Source organism: Colossoma macropomum, unplaced genomic scaffold (genome assembly GCF_904425465.1).
Source record: "Colossoma macropomum unplaced genomic scaffold, Colossoma_macropomum, whole genome shotgun sequence".
In the NCBI taxonomy this organism is placed as follows: Eukaryota; Metazoa; Chordata; class Actinopteri; order Characiformes; family Serrasalmidae; genus Colossoma; species Colossoma macropomum.
In genome coordinates, this window is record NW_023495292.1 from 1 (window position 1) to 21,894 (window position 21,894).

Below are 21,894 nucleotides of genomic sequence, written 5' to 3' on the forward strand. Positions count from 1 at the left end.
ACTGTAGGTGTCTATTTACAGCATTTGAATATGAGGAATTTTAGGCATAAATTGTTTTATTACAGCTTCATTGTAGATGTTAATTTTGTGATCATTTTATTGTGAGCTTGTTAATTTTACTAGAAGTTTGTTCTGTATGTTAGTTTTATTAAGAGTTTATTGTTGATATTCTACAGCTTTCTCTGTCATTATAGAATAATTCTGAACACGTGTAACAGTTCTAGTTGACTGACTGACTGATTGTTAATTATTTGCAGCTTCTTACATATTTTTGAAGCCAGAGAGGCCTGAACATGTTTAAATATGTGTTTTAAGAAAAGTCATTTTAATAATGCAACATGGAAATATAATAACACATTCAGAGAAATGTCACCTATTATCAGTAAATTCTGTGTGTAGCTGTTGAGCTGTGAAAGAAGGAAGGAACAGTAGATCGTGGTTAAAAATCTTTAATGATGGTAAATGGATTAAAGTTGAGATGTCAGTTCATTCAGGAGGTCAGAGTTTACAGCACATGCGGAGAGTGAGAGTGAGTGTATATACAGCAGAACAGCACATCATTTACTGGGTCAGGAGATTGTTTACATTGGCTACATGCTGAGGAGACCCATTCTAACACCTACACTGATGAGAAATCGGTATGGTTCAGAAATATGAGGATGGTTTGATGAACATTGATGTTACATTCTCTTTCTGACTTGTCTGTCAGTCAAACATGCACACAACATACATCCTTACTACATCCTGTAGACATTGGACCAACGGACCCTCGTCTGCTTTGATCTTGCACCTCTTTCTCCTGTTGGTCACACTGAAAAAACTTACTCATTGAATTTACTTGATTGAATAATACACACAATTTCTACATTAATCAAATATATTACATGAATAAAATTACTGCAAAAAGTATAATTTATACTCTATTCATATGTAAATGATGCTTAAATTCATATGTAAATGATGCTTGAACCATGTAAATTCAATGCAGCGCTTTTTCAGTGCAGCCTCTGCCCCGCCCCCTCTCCACATCACTTCCTGCCAAAGCGGAACCCAAATCCTCCTTTCTGTCTGTTAAAAGCCTGCAGGCCTCCGGCGATGGACATCAGCGCCTCGTTCCTCTTCTCACTTCCTTCACCCTCGTCCCTGCCTCGCTGGTGGTAGTGCACCATTTCCATTTGATTTTGGGGAAGGGTTCCCAGGGGTCTCCGGCTCAGTTCTTCTCTCTGGCCCCTCAGCACCCCGCCTGCAGGGGGCCGATGCCCATCCTAGTTGGTTCTCCACACCCTGCAGTCTGGCCAGAAACTCCTCAGGTCCCATCTCCCCAATCAGAGCCCAGGGCTGTGCCTCGCCAGCCCCCTGGGGCCCCCCCTAGCCAGGCCTGGAGCCTCAGCAGAGCCGCCTCCCAATCTGGGCCATCGAGCGCAGGCAGGTAGGCAGCCGGATGGTGGGGAATACTTAAGCCCCCTGGAGGCAAGAGCAGCAGTGCCAATGAGAGCAGGACGGGGGTAGAGAGGGACGAGCAGATGTGGAACAGGTGGAGCTTCATCTGCAGAGAGGAGAGAAAAAGCAAATTTTAGGGATGTATCCATGGTAGCAGAGCACACTAGCATTGTGCAGTACATTAGCACAGTGCAGTGGGTTCCTTATCTTAGTCTTTTCCCTGCTCAAAACAACCACCTATTCACTACATAACAAGCCCCTAAAAAGCTGTGTTTATGGACAAAGTTATCTCTTACCAAACTGAAGACATTCATGCTAGCTGTTTGATTAGCATATTGCAGTGGTTCCCTGCCCATTTAGCCAAACATATTTTGATGGTTTTCCTGATACAACTATTCAGCTAACTAACACGTTCTTAAAGAACAATGTTAAGGAGGAAGGTTCACCTCTCAAACAAGAGAAATTCATGTTAGCAATTTGAATAGCATAGTCCATTGGTTCCCAGCTCTGGTTCTTGTCCAGGAGTACCCTCTGTCCTGCATCCCTGCCCATTTTCCCTCCTCTAACAAACCTGACAGAGCTAATCAGCTAATTAACAAGCCCTTCCTGCATTTACAGTATATGTACTGGAGCAGAGAAAACCTCTCACATTGTCGATAAAACCATTGATCCCCTCTCAGAGGCTCAAAAAGCTCAGTTCCCATTCCAGACAACATCACTGCTACACCAGTTAGAGCCTTGGGCCAGACTCCTAACGCTACATATGCCTGCCATTGAAAGTCCCTTTGAAAAAGGTCTTCTGCTAAATAGGTAAAATCCAAATCTCACAAAAGCGAACCAGAGGAATTAAATTCATGCTTTACCTTGCAGAGTGCTGTGAGTCTTTTACACACCTACCCTCCGTCTCCTTAAATACGAACATGGGCCCCCCAGCCTGGCGTCAGAGTCTGTGAGAAGCTGCTGCAATTGGTTAGAAGGTTCCTGACGCAGAAACTGGATGCTGTGATGCCTTCAACATTCCTTGGGCCTGGAAACACAGCTTGCCTAAGTGGCGGACCTGAAGTGGCCAATTACTCCGGTGAATGACTGTCTGTTCATTAAGAATGGCCAGAAATCACAAGTTCTATCTGAATTGATTCACCTCACCAGGAAGTCAAAGAAACACCCAGAAGAATCCTTTTGTAGCCTCAATTACAGTGTTAGGTTTATATCATTAGGCCACATCGTCCGCTCTGAGGAGGAAAACGCTGGTCCTTGAATAGGTATATTCCTAGAAATGTGACTTCCAAAAACTGATCGATTTTACTCACTGATGTCATGAGACCATCATCGTAGTTTCAACAATTCAGTGCAACCTGAATGAAAAATAGAATAATTTGGATCCTTTTCTTAGAAAGATTTCTAGTCATTAACTTTTCACTAAAGTTAGACCAGCCTTGCATACTGTCTGTTTCAGTGTGATCCTGTTTATTTTTGTGGTGGCAAGATCCTTAAGCAGAGCACAACAAAACATTAATTTAATTTATTTCCAAATGTAAATGCGATAGTTCAAGCATACAGTGTTAAGTGTTTACAAACAGAAAGAACAGATGAAAATTTTCCCTTAAAAACCGTCAACATTGATGTTGATGTATGTGATGTATGTATCTATGTTTTGCATATGAGGACATAGATGTAAAGGTACTTCCCTGTGGGCCAGCTGCTTGATAGTGCATAGTAACAGAAATTAAGTAACAGAAATTAAAGGATTGTGGGGACTCTGGAGTAGAAGTGCAGTACACTTTACAGAGAGAGATTGATCGCTCTCAATGTTGTTTAGGCTTTGCAAGGTAAAAAAAAAAAAAAAAAAACCTTTTGCCTTAGGACTAATCTGCACCGAGAACATGTTTCTTATATCAACACAATTGTCTTCAAAGTACAACTGGAAACCAAAAGAGCTTAAAACTTGATCACAAAGTAAAACGCCACACATATTTTCTATGAGGAAACCAGACACATTCAGAAGTGCATTGAGAGATCATTAACAATGTTATGACAGTGCAAAGACCAACAAGTCCCAGCCTGTTGATATGGTTACAAAAGTTGATCAGCAAATAAGATCACAGTTTAACCCTCAATGTTCTGCCCCCCAGTGCAACACTATAACAAACGAAAGTTGCTTAGTGCATGTCCAAGTCAAGTCTGAGTTGAGTCTCTGAGATAAAAGTCTGACTCGAGTCTCGAGTCTCTGAGCTAAAAGTCAGATTTGGGTCTCAAATCTCTGAAGTAAGAGTCCAAGTCGAGGCTTGAGCCTCTGAGGTGAGAGCACAAGTCGGGTCTTGAGTCTCTAAGTCCAAGTGGAGTCTCGAGTTTCTAAGGTGAAAGACCAAGTCAAGTCTTGAGACTCCGATGTGACAGTCTTGGTCTCACATCTCTGAATTAGAAGTCTGAGTAAAGTCTTGAGTCTCTGAGCTAAAAGTCTGAGTCAGGACTCGAGTCTCTGAGGTGTGAGTCTGAGTCGAGTGTTGAGTCACTGAGGTGTGATTCTGAGTCTCAAGTCTCTGAGGTGTTACTCTGAATCCAGTCTTGAGTGTCTGAGGTGTGCGTCTGAGTCCAGTAGTGAGTGTCTGAGGTGTGTGTCTGAGTCCAATCTTGAGTGTCTGAGGTGTGCGTCTGAGTCCAGTCTTGAGTTTCTGAGGTGTGTGTGCGTCTGAGTCCAGTCTTAAGTGTCTGAGGTGTGTGTCTGAGTCCAGTCTTGAGTCTCTGAGGTGTGTGTTTGAGTCCAGTCTTGAGTCTCTGAGGTGTGTGTCTGAGTCCAGTCTTGAGTCTCTGAGGTGTGTGTCTGAGTCCAGTCTTGAGTCTCTGAGGTGTGCGTCTGAGTCCAGTCTTGAGTGTCTGAGGTGTGTGTCTGAGTCCAGTCTTGAATCTCTGAGGTGTGTGTCTGAGTCCAGTCTTGAGTGTCTGAGGTGTGCGTCTCAGTCCAGTCTTGAGTCTCTGAGGTGTGCGTCTGAGTCCAGTCTTGAGTCTCTGAGGTGTGCATCTAAGTCCAGTCTTGAGTGTCTGGTTTCTGAATCCAAGTCGAGTCTCGTCTCGAGTCCGAGCTGATTCTCGGATCTGTGGTTTTTGATTCTGAGTAATGTCTGGAGTCTGCGGTTTCTGAGTCCATGCTGAGTTTTGAGTCTTTGGAGTGCGAGTCTGGGTCAAGTCCCGAGTCTATGGTTTTTAAGTCTGAGTTAAGTGTCAAGTCTGTGGTTTTTAATTCTTTGTCTTGAAATATGTTTTTTTGAGGTCAAGCTTTGAGTCTCTGAGGTATAAGTCTGAGTCGAGTCTTGAGTGAGACACTGATTAAGTCTCATGTTTCTGAGGTGCAAGTCTGATTCCAGTCTTGAGTCTTTGGTAGAGAATTTGAGCGTAGTCTATGCTGGCACTGCATTGTACAAAGGTGTGCTAGCCAACCGTCTGAGGTGATGATTGGTCGTTAACTATGTATTTTATGCCTAGTACCAGTCATCTAGAAGAACAACCCTGACAATGTCCTACTTTTTCTTGGTGCCAAAATATATTTGATTATATATTAGAGAGCGATAACACTTTGCTGTTTACTTATCTGATTATTATATAATACTTATTTGAATAATGGATCTGGAACTGGACTTTGCTAGAATTTACACTCTGGCACTGGAGACATTCAATTTGGCAAAAATGAGAAACATATATGTTTTATTTGAGATGAATTGAAAAAATGACCATCTACATTCCAATCTGAATAAAAAGAAGAGCTTGTTTAAAGGAGCATGTTTATTCGAACCAGTGATTGTGAACACCTGACATAGAAAATCACAACACATTCACATAAACACACTGTTAGCTCTGTTTCTACACCAAGCACAATACATTCTTCATGCTGTGTATCCATGAATCAAAACCAAAGGTGAGCTGAAACCTGTCTGATGGGATTCTTGCATGACTAAGACTTTAGTGACTGATGTTTGTGACAAACAAGTCTCATGAAACAATCCTGCAAAAATATAAAACCTCGAGATAACAGATAGAGAGAGATGAGTACTGTGACCTGCTGGCTAACCAGACAAAAGCAATAAACTCAATAAAGTCTGAATCAGAAGTATAAGCCTGGGCCTCACTGTAGGCCTGAGATATGGATGTTGGATCAAAGCCAGTTCACGTACAGCACCTTTATTAGAGCCCCAGGTTCCAGAACTGCACTGCTGAAAAAACCCTTATCATGATTCACAAAGTGAAAGAATTTTGCAGTGGAGATGCCACTGCAAAATTCTTTCACTTTGTGAATCAATCGAAAGGTTAAGACAGCTCTACACACTGCATTTACATATTTAAATGAATGAATAAATAATAAATCAAGATTATCTTGGGGTGAACTGCTCATATGTGGAACTGTAAATGTTAAAATTTGACACTAAAAAAAGTTGGCACCATACCAAAAGACTATTGTGCATTGTTATATTTTTGTGTTCACATTTTTGTTTAGCCTAGCAACCAACTGGGTCCTTTAGTCAGTGTTTAGTAGATGTACCAGATAAAATGGCCACTGAGAACTACATGGCATGAGCAGCCTGGCAGCTCAGAGACTGAAGTATCTTACTATTGTACTTTACTTTACTTTGCTATCATTAAGAACACCAGTGCCTTAATGTTCCGCAGACACGACTGAGAAGGCGCCGCGGCTCGGCTAAGTTAGAAAAGATATATCTCTGATCTGTCACCACAACAGCTTCCCACGTCATTCACTTGGAGAAAAGAAATGACCTCATGTAAAAGATGAAGACTGCCTCTCATCTAACGATAAATTATTAGCTCTAGCATTAGCACATGCTCTGATTTAACAGGACTAAAAGATTTCTGTTTGAATGGCTGAGGCAGTGTGACTATTAAAATGTGCTTCTCTCTCTGCTTCCTTTGTGCTACTGAATTTGTTGTCGGTTCCTTTGGACAGATGATGGGCAACGTAATGTTGCAGCAGTTCTCAGACTAAAAAGGATTCTCAGTGGTGGCCATTTAGACTGTAAACAGTAAGAATTTAATTGAGAGGTCTTACATCAGCTGACTAAACAAGCCATAGCCATTTCGCTATGAAGGTGAGAGTCACAGGAGCTTTTTATAAAAGATTACTACTATGTACTGCCCTGTGAGAACTTCTGCACATGCAAGTTCAAGCTTTAATGCATCACCTTTTGACAACGTCAATTATTTTGGTGACACTGGTTCTAAAATCTGGCTACACCGCGTTCATAGCTGTTGTCGGATATATGCACACCTTTGATGGCCTGCAGTGCGTGCAATACCCTTAGGTATTTGGGGTTTCCATGCTGGCTGGCAACTCCAGTGTTGGCTAGCTGCTAACATACTTGCTATAGTAGTGCTGATGCTAGCAATAGTAGCAAAATGTTTAATATAACAATTTCTCTTTTGGAAATGCTCTTTGGCATGGCTCTTTCTGGGCAATTTTTTAGATTTGCATATTTGCAACAAGTTTTTTCACAGGTATCCTGGGCATAGTTACAGTTGCTGGACTTAAAAGCACCAACTGGGTAAATCAGTCTGCTACAGCGCCACCCTGAGGCAGACCAGTGCTGCAGCTTTAGTTAGTTTAGAATATCAAAGACAGAAGCTTGGTGATTGTGGGTGTCTTACTATTGAGCTTCTATTTTCCCTTATGGACAGCAGCATGTAATAGGTTCATTTTCAGCCACCCTCCCGAGAATTTTGATTTTGAGACATTCAGGGGTCCAAGAGGTTAATTAGGGGGTCCCAAACCCCCCAGGACTGTGAATGTGCGGCACCATTAGCTTGATGCTAACACAATGCAGGAAATTGCAAAAAAGCAATGGCAACAGTAACTGTGGTAACCAAACTACATTTATTGGTGGAACTGATTCATTCTTTAGAACTTAAAATATGTGTATTTTATCGAGTTGTCACTCTTAGATAAAACAATGAGCCACCTAAACAATGAGTGTGGGGGGGGCTCCTCTACTTTGTGTTATAACTAACAACACCAAATGGCTTTTCTTTTCAGCTAAGTAAAAAACGTCCCTGAAAAGATGTTGTTAAAACAGTTATGTACTCGTCCGTTGAACAATTCATGTTCATTAAAGTATATTTCTTGGAGTGAAAAGCGGGTTTTACCTAAACTATGATTTGACACTTCTTTGTCAACGATTGTTAAGAGCACATATTGAGACTATTTTGGATCCAAAGGTGGTTTAAACTCTTGAAAAGTCTGAGTATCAATGAGCACTAATGTCACAATAAGGGGGTAAAATGCATGGTCTTTGGATTTATTCCCAAGCTAGCACTTTCACTAAGATTGGCACTAAGGTTTACACGTGATATTGTTTTGCTGATTACTTTACTTTACTTGCTAAGGGTTTAAAGTGAAAAGTTATTGCAAACTGTATAAAAGATGCTAATTTCTATTAAAAACATTGTGAAATCCTCCTACTTGGACAGGCAGATGGACATGTTTGAAACAATGCATGTTGTCAAGGCATGCTGACCGACTCTTCATGATGTAATTCCATTATAATTCCGGGTTCAAGGTCAATATCCCCCAAGGAAGAGAGTACATGAGCATTCTGGGTACTGTAGTCCAGGAGGGCCGAGTTGTTGTACGTTTCCACTGGACTGGTGTGGTCCATGTTGTGGTTCAGGGAAGTTTCGCAGATGGGAGCCGTGAGTAAAGAGAGCTCCAGCTGGTCAATCGTGCTGGTCTGCTGGGTTAGAACATCCTGACAGGGTGCCATAGCGACTGTTTCTATGGTTTCAGCTTCAGAGGCAAACGTGGATATGGCTGTGTGTGGAGCGTCAGAAGACAGGGAGCGTCTGAGCTTGGCCCTCGCGTTCTGAAACCACACCTTACAAAGATAGACAGAGAGAGAAGAGGTGTTTCTTCACTTCACCATCACAACCTGGTTAAGTTCAGTTCAGTTCTGCAGCTCAGTTAATTCATCTGAAGAGTGGAAATCCAGCTTACAAACATTGGGGGACCAAGACATTTTTTGTGGTATCATTTTCACAGGTCAAAGTTTTAGTGCCAGAACCACAAAACAGGAAGCAAAACAGAACAATCACATGTACAGTTTTTATCCAGAGTTAGCTCAATGTTCTTTTCCCATAGGACGCTAATGGCAGATAGTTGAGTCTGACTGCCATAAATATTGTCACAAAGGACATTTCTCACACTGCCCCACATAGACATTACATACAGTCTCATATACGTATTAGCACACATTAGCACACATATTAGCAACCATATCTACAGTCTAGGACACCTTAGCAACCACCTGGGATAACATAGCAATGAAACTAGAAACACTTAAGCAGCCACCTGAGATACCAAAACAATGGCCTAGCAGCACCTAAGCAACCTGTGTGGAAAAGAATGCAACAGCCTGTTAAAGTGGTTAATCCCAGGTTTAGACCTTTGCAGCTATCTAGGATAACATAGCAATGGCCTAGCAACACCTTAGCAACCACCTGGGATAGCATAGCAATGGCCAAGCATCACATCAGCAACCAGTGTCTTAGTGCAGTCTGGTTGGAGTTTTTCTCCAGACTTTCTCTACACAAAGAGTTTACCGACAACCTGGTACTGTGCTAAAAGTATCTTTCTCTAAAACATGTATGATTTTGTTTACCACTTCATGAAGTAATCCAAAAAACTTCACTAAAATTTAGTGAAAAAAGTTTAATTAAAGTGTACAATAGTCTTTTGGGTCCACTATTTATATTTGAAACAAGATCTTTCCAAAAACTGACCCTAATTCAGCTCATAAATGTAATTTTTCTACTGTTTGATGAGCACAAAAACACTGAAAGGTATCGCAATTCACTCTGCTCTGGGTCAGTAAACTGATAGCTAGGCCTGGAACGCCTCTGGTGTTTTTCCTGAGTTTCCGCATTAGTGAAATAACACTTTGCATCGGATACATGCTGCTGTGGGAAACCATCCATCAGTTTTGAATTTGAGATTTTTACATAGCATAAACCATCAAAAAAAGTAAAAGACTTTGTTTAAGCCATTTTTCAAAAAAATTTCCCCATACTTCAATCATCTAGATGTAAACAGAGTGGTTTGGTGTGAAATGGTTCAGATGTCTTTACAGTGGTGGTGATAGGAACCAGGGGTCGCCATGACTACAACACAGCTATAGACATTTTATTTACTATCCAGAACCACCAGTGAACCTACACGAGTCCACGAGTTTTTTTTGATGATGGTAAAATAGTCATAAATCAGACAAAAAATCTTCTCAAAACTATCATAAAACAGTGTCTCAGTCATCAGGCAGTGAATTCATAACCATTTAATGTAGTAACTTTCTGTGAGGGAGCTTTTAGAGGTGGACGTCTGGTTCCTATCACCACCACTGTGAACAGTTCTGACTCTAGAACAGAGCATTTCACACCAAACTGCTCTGAGTGACTCTGTTTACATCCATTTAATTATGCAGAAATGAGGAAAAATCAGTGGAATTCCCCTTAAGACTTATGCCAAAACAGTATGAAATCATGTTTCCTCTCACTCTCAGTGTCACTTTGGAACTTTTCCTGTTGTGACACTACACATTAAAATGTTTTCTTTGTTGGTATAAGTTAACAAATTAAATATGAATTGTTTTTGTTTGAAGGAAAACAGTATCATGGGTGTAAATACGTGTGACAATACTCGCCTTCCCAAAAAGTCATGTGATACTGTTTTTCTCAAAATAAACCTGTAATCTTTAATAGTTTCAGTTACTGCAAACAGAGATTGGGAAAGAAAACACGATAATTAGGATTAAAGCCAGCTTGAAAAGTGAAGTCTCCTGAAACCTTTGGCCTGTAGTGTAATAAACCAGTGCTAAAATCAAAGCTTCTCAGCGCTGTGGGCGCAGATGGGTGTGGTGGGTAAATGCCTCTGAGCTAAAGCACATTAATAAAAGCCCTGTCGTACTTGTAAGACTCTCTTTGGTAAGCCAGTGTGGTTGGACAGGCTGATCCAGTCTTTGCCATCCGGGTTGTGCTTCTGAGCAAAGTAGGCCTCCAAAGCCCTCAGCTGCTCCCTCCGAAAACAGGTCCTCATTCGCTTAACACGTCTCTGAGCCCCACCCCCGGGGACCCTCTCGTCCAGTCGCGGCTCGGGACTGCTCACTGGCTCCTCCCCATCTCCTGCAAAGGAAACCATGGTAACCAAGACACCTGAGAGGACCTGAGAGAGTTCCTGAGAATCAGTGTCTTACACAATCTCTGATCAGAGAAGGCAGGAATAACGCTCATCGTCACAGAGTGGAAATGCTTTTGTAAAGCTGTTTCCTCGTTTGGTTTGAGTTACTTCCATTAATCCACAGAATGAGTCCCGTACAACTACCCAGTCCCATACAACTGACCTCTTACACTCCAGGCGTATTTACAACTATGAATTAATCAGTATCTACTATGAATTATTCAGTATCTACTATAATTTCTTCAATTTATACTATAAATTAATCAGTATCTACTATAAATTATTCAGTATCTACTATAAATTCATCAATTTATACTATAAATTAATCAGTATCTATTATGAATTATTTAGTATCTACTATAAATTCATCAATTTATACTATAAATTAATCAGTATCTACTATGAATTATTCAGTATCTACTATAAATTCATCAATTTATACTATAAATTAATCAGTATCTACTATGAATTATTTAGTATCTACTATAAATTCATCAATTTATACTATAAATTAATCAGTATCTACTATGAATTATTCAGTATCTACTATAAATTCATCAATTTATACTATAAATTAATCAGTATCTACTATGAATTATTCAGTAACTACTAGGGGTGTGTGAAAAATCGATTCTTAGATGCATCGCGATGCGGACATGAATGATTCTGAATCAATTCACAAATGTCAAAAATCGATTTTCTAAATATTTAATTCATATCGTAATGTTGACGGAACGCAAAAGGCGGAACTTGGAAGTGCTGAAGTGCAGCACCCGGACAGTCTGTGGCGGCACACAACAAAAACACATGAGTGGAAAATGGATGAGTGAGAAATCCGACCGGCTCCCTCTGCTTTAAAGCCTGGTTAGATCAGGAGTCACAACACAAATGATAAGAAGAGACTTTTTGTCCTTTCAACAAAAATCAAACCACCTTGGGAGCCACAATATTTAATGTCCAGTATGTCTTGGTGTGTGTTAATGTTCTAGTATAGACTAAACAATATAAAGGAAAACGCAGATTTACTTTACTCTGCTTTAAACTTTAACTACAGCTGCTTTCCTCCCGTCTCCGCCAGAAAACTCTTCCTCAGAAGTTGATCAGTTAAATGTCTCTCAGCGTTCGACTGTTTTACGAGGCTGAAGTCGCTTCTTATTCTCCAGCTTCTTGTTCGAATTTACCTGTTCCACCTTAAATTCTAACTGAGGCACCGAATGTAAATGCAGCACCATTTAAGGTGGAACGGGAGAATCGAAAGAGAAGCAACTTCAGCTTCGCCACTTTTTACTGTGTGACAGTCTCTCGTTGCAGATTTAACGTACCAGGAAACCAACTGCGCTGCTTATAAATGCGAATTACGCATCATTGCTGTGTGACCTGCGGTCTGCACACCGGTTCTCAGTCGTTGAGAAACAGGGCTTTTGCGCTATGTTGCACACGACCCGTCTGCACAGCGACCCCCCCGTCTCTACAACGAGACCAAACCGAAGTCAGAAAATCACTAAAGAAAACGGGTGGAATAGCTGTAACGTGCTGCGTGGTCATCCATCACCACTGGATCTTATTCCACCGTAACTGAGCATTTTATCGCAGATGAGTGGCAGCAGCGTCTCGTGCTCCGAACAAGAGCACTGAATGAGAGGCTTCTAGTTCACTAACCACATCACTTCCATTTGATTTATTAAAAAAGATATTGGAAGTAAATTCATTATGGATCATTACAAATACTTTAAAAGTACCAAGTCACTTTAAATAACAATCACACCGAGTCACTTAGTCACTTTAAAATGTATATTGTCTCTATATTCTGTGTATATTCTGTGTATATTTTGTGTATATTTAATATATTTCAGTTGTTTTTTCTTGTATTTTTATTTTTCCTTATTTCCTTTCTGTAGAGTCATTAGCTGAGCCTCACCACAAGCACTTCAATGCATAAATGTCCTGACATGTTGTGCAAATGACAAATAAACTTGAAACTTGAACTCGAAACTTGAGCTCACACAGTGATAAAATAGAAATGCTATATAGAAAAAAAAAGATGCATCAATAATCGTTCTATAATCGCATCGCAGCCTCTGAATCGTAATCAAATCGAAACGTGAGGTGCTTAGATTCCCACCCCTAATAACTACTATGAAATATTTACTAACTACCATAAATTATTCAGTAACTACTATAAATTATTCAGTATTTTCTATTAATTATTCAGTATCTACTTTAAGTTGTTCTGTATCTACTACAAATTATTTAGTGTCTGCTACAAATGATTCAGAATCTACTATGAATTATTCAGTATCTCCTATAAATTATTTAGTATCTACTATTAATTATTCAATATCTACTATGAATTATCCAATAACTGCTACATATTATTCAGTATCTACAATGATAATAGATACAATTCGGTATCTACTTTAAATTAATCAGTAACGTCTATGAATTATTCAGCTGATTATGAAGAACAAATCATGAATGAGTAACTCTGCTTAACTTGAAGATCCAATTTGATCTAAAGAAGTGAAACAGAGTGTCTCTTTCAGTTCCTGATGGTTATTACCCGGGAAAACCAAAAGTCATGAAATCTCAGACATTTGTGTCAGTCCAGACTTCTGTCTCAGCACTTTCTAATGACCAGTATGCCTGACCCAACATTTCAGACTCACACAAATCAGTGTGTTCAGTTAAGAACAACACATTCTCTGATACTTTAACACACAGTGTGTTAAAACAGAAGTCAGTGTGACACACAGAGTGTTGTGATTTAACACATCACAGAAGTCAATGAGGACCGCAGATGGACGAAAGAGAACCTGCCATGTGACTTTGGGGATATATTTACACAGCATCACACTCATATAAAAACTGAAAACTGAAGACAGTTTTTCTTTACACAGTTTGAGAAATGCCAGCTGCTCTTTATGCTGAGCACTGTATGAAGAATAAAGCAATAGAAACGAGTGTATCAGACACAGCAGTGACTCTGACTCTGACTCTGCTGGAGTTTTTACATATGTCAGCGTCACTAGGTTGAGAGTGACCACCACCTAAAAATACCCAGATAAGAGCAGCTATGTGGACAGAACCCGACCACTATGAAGGTCTAGAGGACGACTATCACAAACTGTACATCAAGATTATGATACAGTCTCTAACTGAGCACAGCAAGGTGGAGCTACAGGAGAGGGGTTTCTGATAAAGTGACCAGTGAGCATAAATGAGTAGTACATTTTTTATGTCATTCACTGACCCTGTGAGTTGGTAAGTTGGAGGGACAGTGAGGATTCGTCAGTTTGGTAATGTGATTGACAGTAAAGGCTCCGGCCTTCAACACAGTACAGGTTTCCTGGAAGCAGAGTGACGTCACATTCCTGCGAAATGCACACACAGACATTCCAGAGTGCAGTTAAATAAAACTGAAAGAACTTAAATACACACACAAAGAGTCCTCAGCTTCAACACTCTGAATATATATGGATCATGTCATAACAGTTTTTGTAATTTTACTTACTAATAACTTTTACAAACTTCAATTCCAAAAAAGTTGCGACAGTGTGTGAAATGCTAATAAAAACAGAAAGCAGTGATTAGTAAATTCTGTTTGACCAGTATTACTTTGAAAACAGTACTAAATATTTGATGTTTTACCTCACAAACTTCACTGTTTTTTTGGAAACGTATGTTTATTCTATATTTGATGATTAGAACACATTCCAAAAATTTTGGGACAGGAGCATGTTTACCACTGTGTTACATCAGCTTTAAACAGCACTTCAAAATCGTTTGGAGACTGAAGACACAAACTGATCCAGTTTTAGAGCAGATTTTTTCTATTCTAATTTCATCAGAACTGAAAGTTCATTTTCAGAACTTATCAGAACGTCATTCTGGATGTTAATTTCATTAGAACTTCATTCTGGATGTTAATTTTATTAGAACTTCATTCTGGATGCTAATTTTTTAGAACGTCATTCTGGATGTTAATTTTATCAGAACTTCATTCTGGATGTTAATTTTATTAGAACTTCATTCTGGAAGTGAATTTTATTAGAACTTCATTCTGAACTTTAATTTTATTAGAACTTCATTCTGGAAGCGAATTTTTTTAGAACTTCATTCTGAATGTTAATTTTAATAGAACTTCATTCTGGATGTTAATTTGATCAGAACTTCATTCTGGATATTCATTTTATTAGAACTTCTTTCTGGACATTAATTTTATTGGAACTTCATTCTGGAAATTAACTTTATCAGAACTTTATTCTGGATGATACTTTTATTAGAATTTTATTATTAAAGGTCTACAGCTTTTTCTTTCCTAATTAATAATATGCATAGTATTTTAAATATTATTTAAACAAACTATATAGAAACATCCTCCGTATTATTATGTAAAAAGTTATATAGCATCTTTTTTACATTTATTTGCCAGAATATTTGTTTTTTTATTATTGAAAACAATAGTTCCGACCCTTTGAACAGTAGTCTATCTAGTTATTAGTCTTGTTTTGTTTTTGTTTTCTTATCTGGTGTTGACCAGAGGAGGATAGGTTCCCCTTTTGCATCTTGGTTCCTCTTAAAATGTACTCTGCTTGCTCCTAGAGAGTGTTATATCACTGCTCATTGCAACTGCATTTTCTATGAAGCTGCTTTTTTGAAACAGCCATTGTAAAATGTGTTATACGAATCAGATTGAATTGAATTAAATGTTTAATGGATCAGTGTGTAAGATTTAGGAGAAATGGAATATAGTATACAAACTATGTTTTCATTACTGTATAATTAATCTGTGACTATGAACCGTTGTTTCATTAGCTTAGAACAGGAGTGCTGGAGGGTCGGTGTCCAATACAGTTTTGAGATTAACCTACTTAAACTTGTTGCTACAGTAGCCAAGAATGGACAATCCAAATGCTGGCTCTACAGACCGCCATTCATGTTTTTACATTGAAGCAGCAGCTTGAATTTGGTGGTGCTACAGCACCGGCTGGAAGACGTAGAAAGAAGAATAATCTTTGATGAAACCTGTCCTTCCCCAGCATATTTATAGGTAGCTCTGTACATAAAACTTGGATATTTGAAAGCTTAAATCTCTGTATCAAAAATATTACAAGCAGTAAAACTAAAGCTGAAGTCAGCTTCTTATTCGCCAGCTTCGTGTTTCAATTTTCCTATTCCACCTTAAATGATGCAGCAGCTACTTTCTGGCGCTGACATTCTGCTTCTTGTTCAAATTCTTCTGTTCCACCTTAAATGGTGCAGCACTTATTGTTACACTCAGGTGCCAGAGTGTAATTGCAGGGCTGTTTAAGGTGGAACGGGACTTTATTAAAATTAAAAACACATTAAAACACTGAGTCACTACACTGTGCTAATGATATGCTTATGCTCGGTAGGGTAAATCATTAGAACCCCGGTGCTGGCTAACCACTTTGTGTTGTGAGAAGTTTGAGAACCCAAATTTTAAAGCAAAAACAAACAAAATCAAAATTGACGTGACGCCAACGGCAGAAAACATGACGGCCACCGTAGGCTTTTGGGGGGGGACGGGGCTTCAGTTGGTTGCAGTCAGTAACCTCACCACTAGAAGTTACACAATGATCCTTTAAACCATCATTTCACATTAATTACTGGGTCAAACATGACCTGAGCCTCTTGGTAAAAATGACGTAGATCATGTGATAAATATTCTACTCCATGGATTTTGTTACCTAAACTCATGTATGGTCACACAGTATGTTGAATCACAGACCTGGCAGGAAAAGCACTGAAGGTGAAAGGTCAAGTCGCCAGACCTCATGACCAGAGCGGATGACGGGATTGGCTGAGAGCAGCGGGCGCATCTCCCAACACCAAAAAGCCTGAAAAAGAACAAATACAGTGCATTTCATAAAGGAAGAGTTCTTGAAGGTGGTTTAATTTGAGTTAATTTGTATTTTATTCACATTAAACTGTACTAAAAACACAGTATAACTGACTAGCTTAGCCAGGTATTAACAGAGGGATAAGTGGTCACACTGGTCCTATAAAACACCATGCTAACCTTTTCATTGGTCTAGAACTGTGACTGGACAGTGACAGAATCTTTGTTGGCTGTACTGGAATCACTTACCATATTTTTAATTAATATTCAAACAGGCCACACAGGAAACAACAGCTCTGTGTTTTCTAGGAGGAGATATCTGGGACTGAGTGAGAGCCGTCAGCACTAAATTAACAGAGTTCTCCTGCTGTAGAATAATCCCTGAGTTTCTAATCCCTGAGCTGAATAATGTGGGTTCAGTAGAGGCGACAGAAGATCAAAAGTAAAAGCGCGCTGGTAAAAGTTTGGTTTACATTTTTTTGCTTAAGTAAAAGTATAAAAGTAAAGCAGATGTATTTGGAATAAAAAGTAAAAAGAAATAATTTTCCTACTTTTTTCTAAGTTTACTTTTCTGATTGTAGTTTTTTTATAGAGTATTAATTAGAGGTACACAGCCATGCCATAATACTTGTATTATGCCTTGAGGATTGGAGGGGGGGGGTGGTTGATCCCTTGAGAGATATCTGTACATGGGTTTCATTTCCAGTGTATTTGCTCATTCCAGAACATGCGCACACTCGCCACTATTTCTTTGGATCCCATTACTCATCTGTTTCATCTGCTTGTCTCATGTTTTTCCTCCATTCTTGGTAGCTGTGGAAGCAGCCAATCAGAGTTGACCTATAGAAATGCGCAGATATACAGTGTCTCAAGGGATCATGTGACCCCCCCCATTCTGGTTTCACATCCATAGGATTTCTGTTTGCTAACCGATTGCCAGTTGATGAATAGAAGCTGGCTGATTTAAAAAATATACATATATACACATCAAATTTAATGGTATGAATCCATATGAACTCTTTCTCATCGTATTCCGCTGGGATCCATCTACTCGCCACCGGTGGGCGTTTCTATGTCGTTTTTGTCATGAATTATTTTGTTATGGATTGACCATATCGAACATATCTGGGGCAATTATTTGTAAAAACAGAAGCTTGCAAAACACAGACTTTTGCTTTTCAAATTCATCCGTCACCCACTCGTTCAGTTCTACTCGGAGGTCAGCTACCTTAGCGAGTGAACTATGGGCTCCATATGGTTTACACTTTGCCTTCCCACTCAAACCATGTAAACTACATCTAATGACACATCTTCCCTCCAGACCTTCACTCTCAACAGCTCTGTATCATTGATCATTTTCTGAAGTAATCAAACACATTCAGTGGTGTTGAGGTCTGGACTCTGGGGTGGTCAGTCCATTGTTCAGCTTCTTTGTTTGATGTGTCCGTCTCCTTTTCTCAGTGAGGTTCTTCTTGAACAGCTACACATCCTTTCAGACCCACAGCGCTGAGTCGTCTTCTCACAGTGGAAGGATGGACAGAAACACCTGTGGAGGTTTTCAGATCTGAAGCAGCTTGATTTTCTCCTCTCTCTCAGAGATGAAAGCTTTAAGTGCTGTTTATCTGATGGGGGCAGTTTTGGTGTCTACCAGGTCTTCCAGGTGGTTGTTAGGAGTCACATTTTCTCTGGAGCTTTTAATCAATTTTTGAACTCCAGTTTTGGAAACTACTGTTTATTTATATTTTTTCCTTTGACCTTCTACTTCCTTTCTTCTGTGCAAATTAATAACTTAATGGCCATTTTGGTCTCTGACTTTTGCACAGTACCCTATATTTGAGTGAGCTCTACACTGAAATTCTGATGTGTGTGTTTACGTCACTGTTTCCATCCATGCTCTATTTATGACTCCAGTTGAATGTTCACTTGGACAGACTTATATTTGGTGTAAATACTGTAGTATATACCATCAACACAGCAGCACGATGGTTTAAAGTGAAGGGCGTAATGAAATGAATTGCTTTCCAGCTCTAACTCCAGCTCTACAGTCCTACCGTCTCTGCTCTGAGTGCTGAGATTAGAGCTCTGGAGGTTCACCTGCAGTAGTCCAGCTGGCAGTAGATGCTGCCGTCTCTGCAGTAGAGTGAGGAGTGTGTTTGAAGCTCACACTGGCACTGACTGCAGCGTAAACAGGGCCCATGCCACGCCTGTCCAGCGGCTAACAGGACGAAACGGTCACTGACCCGCTCGCCACATCCTCCACATATCAGAGGAGCTGCTACAAGAGACGGCTGTGAGGAGAAAATATAAGAGAGAGAATTAGTGTTATTAAAGTCATACAAACATTAAACATATGTAGTAAAGCAAATCCATTTCCCCCCTTTAGTCCAAATGTAGTCGATCAACCAAGACATGTTTGGAGTCTGAAGTTTGCTTCTTTTTGCACTGGAGCCACAAGGCTAATGTAGCTAACAATGTAAAGGAAGCTTATTAGCAAAACCAATTAGCATGATGCTAAATGCCAAATCATCACATTCGCCTCAAACTGTGTGGAGGTGTTCAGTATCTCTAACAGACTTGATTATGTGGTTTCTAACACTGTATTACAGTTGACCATTTGCTGAGGCTCTGGGACTCCAGAGAACCACAGTGAGAGCCATTATGCACAAATGGAGGAAATTTGGAACAGTGGTGAACCTTCCCAGGAGTGGCCAGCCTACCAAAATTTCACCAATAGTGCATCAAGGTCACAAAAGAATAGTCACTTAAAAGCTGCATTTTGTGTTTACTCATCTTGTCTTTATCTTATATTAAAATTGGTTGGATGATCTGAAACATTTAAATGTGACAAATTAGCAAAGAAGAAATAATGTGAGGGGCAAATACTTTTTCACAGCACCATATATTGAACAGACAGCAAGGGAGGACTGCTGAAATGACCGAGATAGCAGGCTGGTCACTTCTAGCCATAAAACTCTCGAACACGAACACTGCATTACTGCCCTACAGCCCAACACTGGATAGCACAAACAACACACGCACACATCATTAAGCTGACGACATCAACTTATATACACGTTGAAGTCTCTTCGATTGCGATCACAGCGCTTCCCATGAGCCTCCTCGAGCGGCCACTCTGCATGGCTATGCCTCTTGTGCTCCCACTGTCATGTGAGCCAGTGGCAGGACGCTACAATAACTTATGTTATTAATTATTATTACAAATAAGCTAATGATGCAAATGAATGTTTTCCTCTTAAAGAACGCAAAGGCTCTATGAGCCAAATCACGATGAGGCTTTAAAATCACCCTGCTTAGGCTACCGTAACTCCCTTCTCATTGGTGTCCCAAACAAAACCATCCAGCCCTTCTGTACCTGCAAAACTCAGCTGTTAGAATATTAAAAATAATAATAATAAAAAAAATCAGCTCACATCACCCCAATTCTACGTCAGCTACACTGGTTCCCATCCCGCTTCTCACCCAGTTTAAACTCCTACTAACATACACACTTAAAAATGATGGTTCTTCAAGGGTTTTCTAGTAAAGAATATGGTTCTATATAGAACCCTGAACACTCAAAGAACCCTATGCATGATTAAATGGTTCTTTACATGGTGAAATGGTTCTTCAGATGGATGGAGAACGTGTTGTATATTTCACTTTTTGAAAAGGGCTCTATAGAGCACCAAAAAGTGGTCTTCCATTATTACAAACTTGACATCGTTACAAAAGAAGAACCCTTTCTGGCGCTATATAGAACCCTTTTCAAAATGGTAAAGGGCCTACTAAAGAACCCTCGAAGAACCACAATTTTTAAGAGTGTACAAATCTCTACATGGTCTAGCACCAGCCTATTTAGCTGAGCTCCTGCACCCCTACAGCCCTGACCAAACACTTCTGACTTAGGTCGTTTATCTGTCCCTAAATTCATACTGACCACCGCCGGGGGCAGATCATCCAGCGTCATGGCCCCAAACTATGCAGTCTCTTCATGACTGTCCCTCACTTCCCTACATCAAAGCTCAGCTCAAGGCCTGCCTGTTTTCATTCTTCCGCTCACTGAAGTTTTTTTCCCTTCCTCTGCCTCTGTGAAACGACCTCGGGTGTGAGAGAGGCACAAGATTAACTGATAAACGTACTATTCTTATTATGAGAAATAAGACTGCAGGTTGAACAGTGATTGTTTTGTGTGTACTGATCAGATTTTTCATATGAGAGAGACTGAGCATCATTACACTGGGTGTAGATATATCATCCCCACTGGAGCCGCTGTTTGATTGGCCTGCAGACTCTGCCCCGCCCTCGCTGTTGTCATGGAAACTGCTGTACAGCAACTCATCAAGGGTTCCATCATCTGAAGACGTCATCCTGACTCTGAAAGCGCAGAATGTAAGAAACAGGAACTTCACACAGAAATGAGCCACTCAGTCAGTGCTGGATTAAATTACACTTTCAGAGCTTTTATTTACTTTATATTCACTTTCATACTTCAGTGTGTGAGCTGTAATCAGAGTGATTCAGAGAGGTTTGGTGTGAAATGGTTCAGATGTCTTTACAGTGGTGGTGATAGGAACCAGGGGTCGCCATGACTACAACACAAATATAGACATTTTATTTACTATCCAGAACCACCAGTGAACCTACACGAGTCTTCTGAGTTTATATGGAATGATGATGATGGGAAAACAGTGGAAAATCTGAAATAATAAGTTTTCTTTGGGGACTATTTTGCCTCATAACACCCTGCATATTATGTATCCCTCCACCATCTTCTCAAAACTATCATAAAACAGTGTCTCAGACATCAGGCAGTGAATTCATAACCATTTCATGTAGTAACTTTCTGTGAGGGAGCTTTTAGAGGTGGACGTCTGGTTCCTATCACCACCGCTGTGAACAGTTCTGACTCGGTAAGTTTCTCTAGAACAGAGCGTTTCACACCAAACCACTCTGAATGACTCTGTTTACTTATTTGTCTTTTAATTATGCAATCTTTTAACCCCTTCACAAGCCAACCAAAGTTTTATTACACACTTCTATAATCTAAGAAAAGCTCCATTAGTTTACATTGAGGTCCCTGTAGTTTATGAATAATAAGCCTGGATTGTTAAGGGGTTAAATGCAAATTTTGAAAAAATCAGTGGAATTCCCCTTGAGCTCAATACAGCTTTAAACAGATTGCCTTAAAGGTGAAGGTTTTGTGAGTAAGCGGCACATAACCTGTTAAACTGCATTAATTTACTGGTTAAATTCTAACAATTGCTCACCCAAAATAGAGAAGCAACATTTAAATATACATCAGACACTTTTAATATTCATAATCAATAAAAAAGAAACATTAAGAAATTAAAGCTTCCTTTGTTTTCTA

The 21,894-nt window shown here is 39.8% G+C and overlaps 2 protein-coding genes across 2 annotated transcripts; both read right to left on the minus strand.

Annotated features, from left to right (window-relative positions):
• Positions 1 to 1,001: 1,001 nt before the first annotated feature.
• Positions 1,002 to 1,546, minus strand: LOC118801645 (pyroglutamylated RFamide peptide). Its single transcript, XM_036562009.1, is given in 3 exon segments — positions 1,002 to 1,241; positions 1,243 to 1,354; positions 1,356 to 1,546. Coding segments are annotated over 3 exon segments (516 nt in total). The 3' UTR covers positions 1,002 to 1,028.
• A 6,394-nt stretch (positions 1,547 to 7,940) lies between these two features.
• LOC118801641 (LIM/homeobox protein Lhx9-like) lies at positions 7,941 to 20,893 on the minus strand. Its single transcript, XM_036562004.1, has 7 exons — positions 20,813 to 20,893; positions 18,621 to 18,814; positions 16,416 to 16,524; positions 13,914 to 14,034; positions 12,637 to 12,648; positions 10,394 to 10,608; positions 7,941 to 8,312 (listed from the first exon to the last, which is right to left on the minus strand). The coding sequence occupies exons 1-7, from the start codon at positions 20,891 to 20,893 to the stop codon at positions 7,941 to 7,943; spliced, it is 1,104 nt and encodes a 367-aa protein (XP_036417897.1).
• Between the last annotated feature and the right edge of the window lie 1,001 nt (positions 20,894 to 21,894).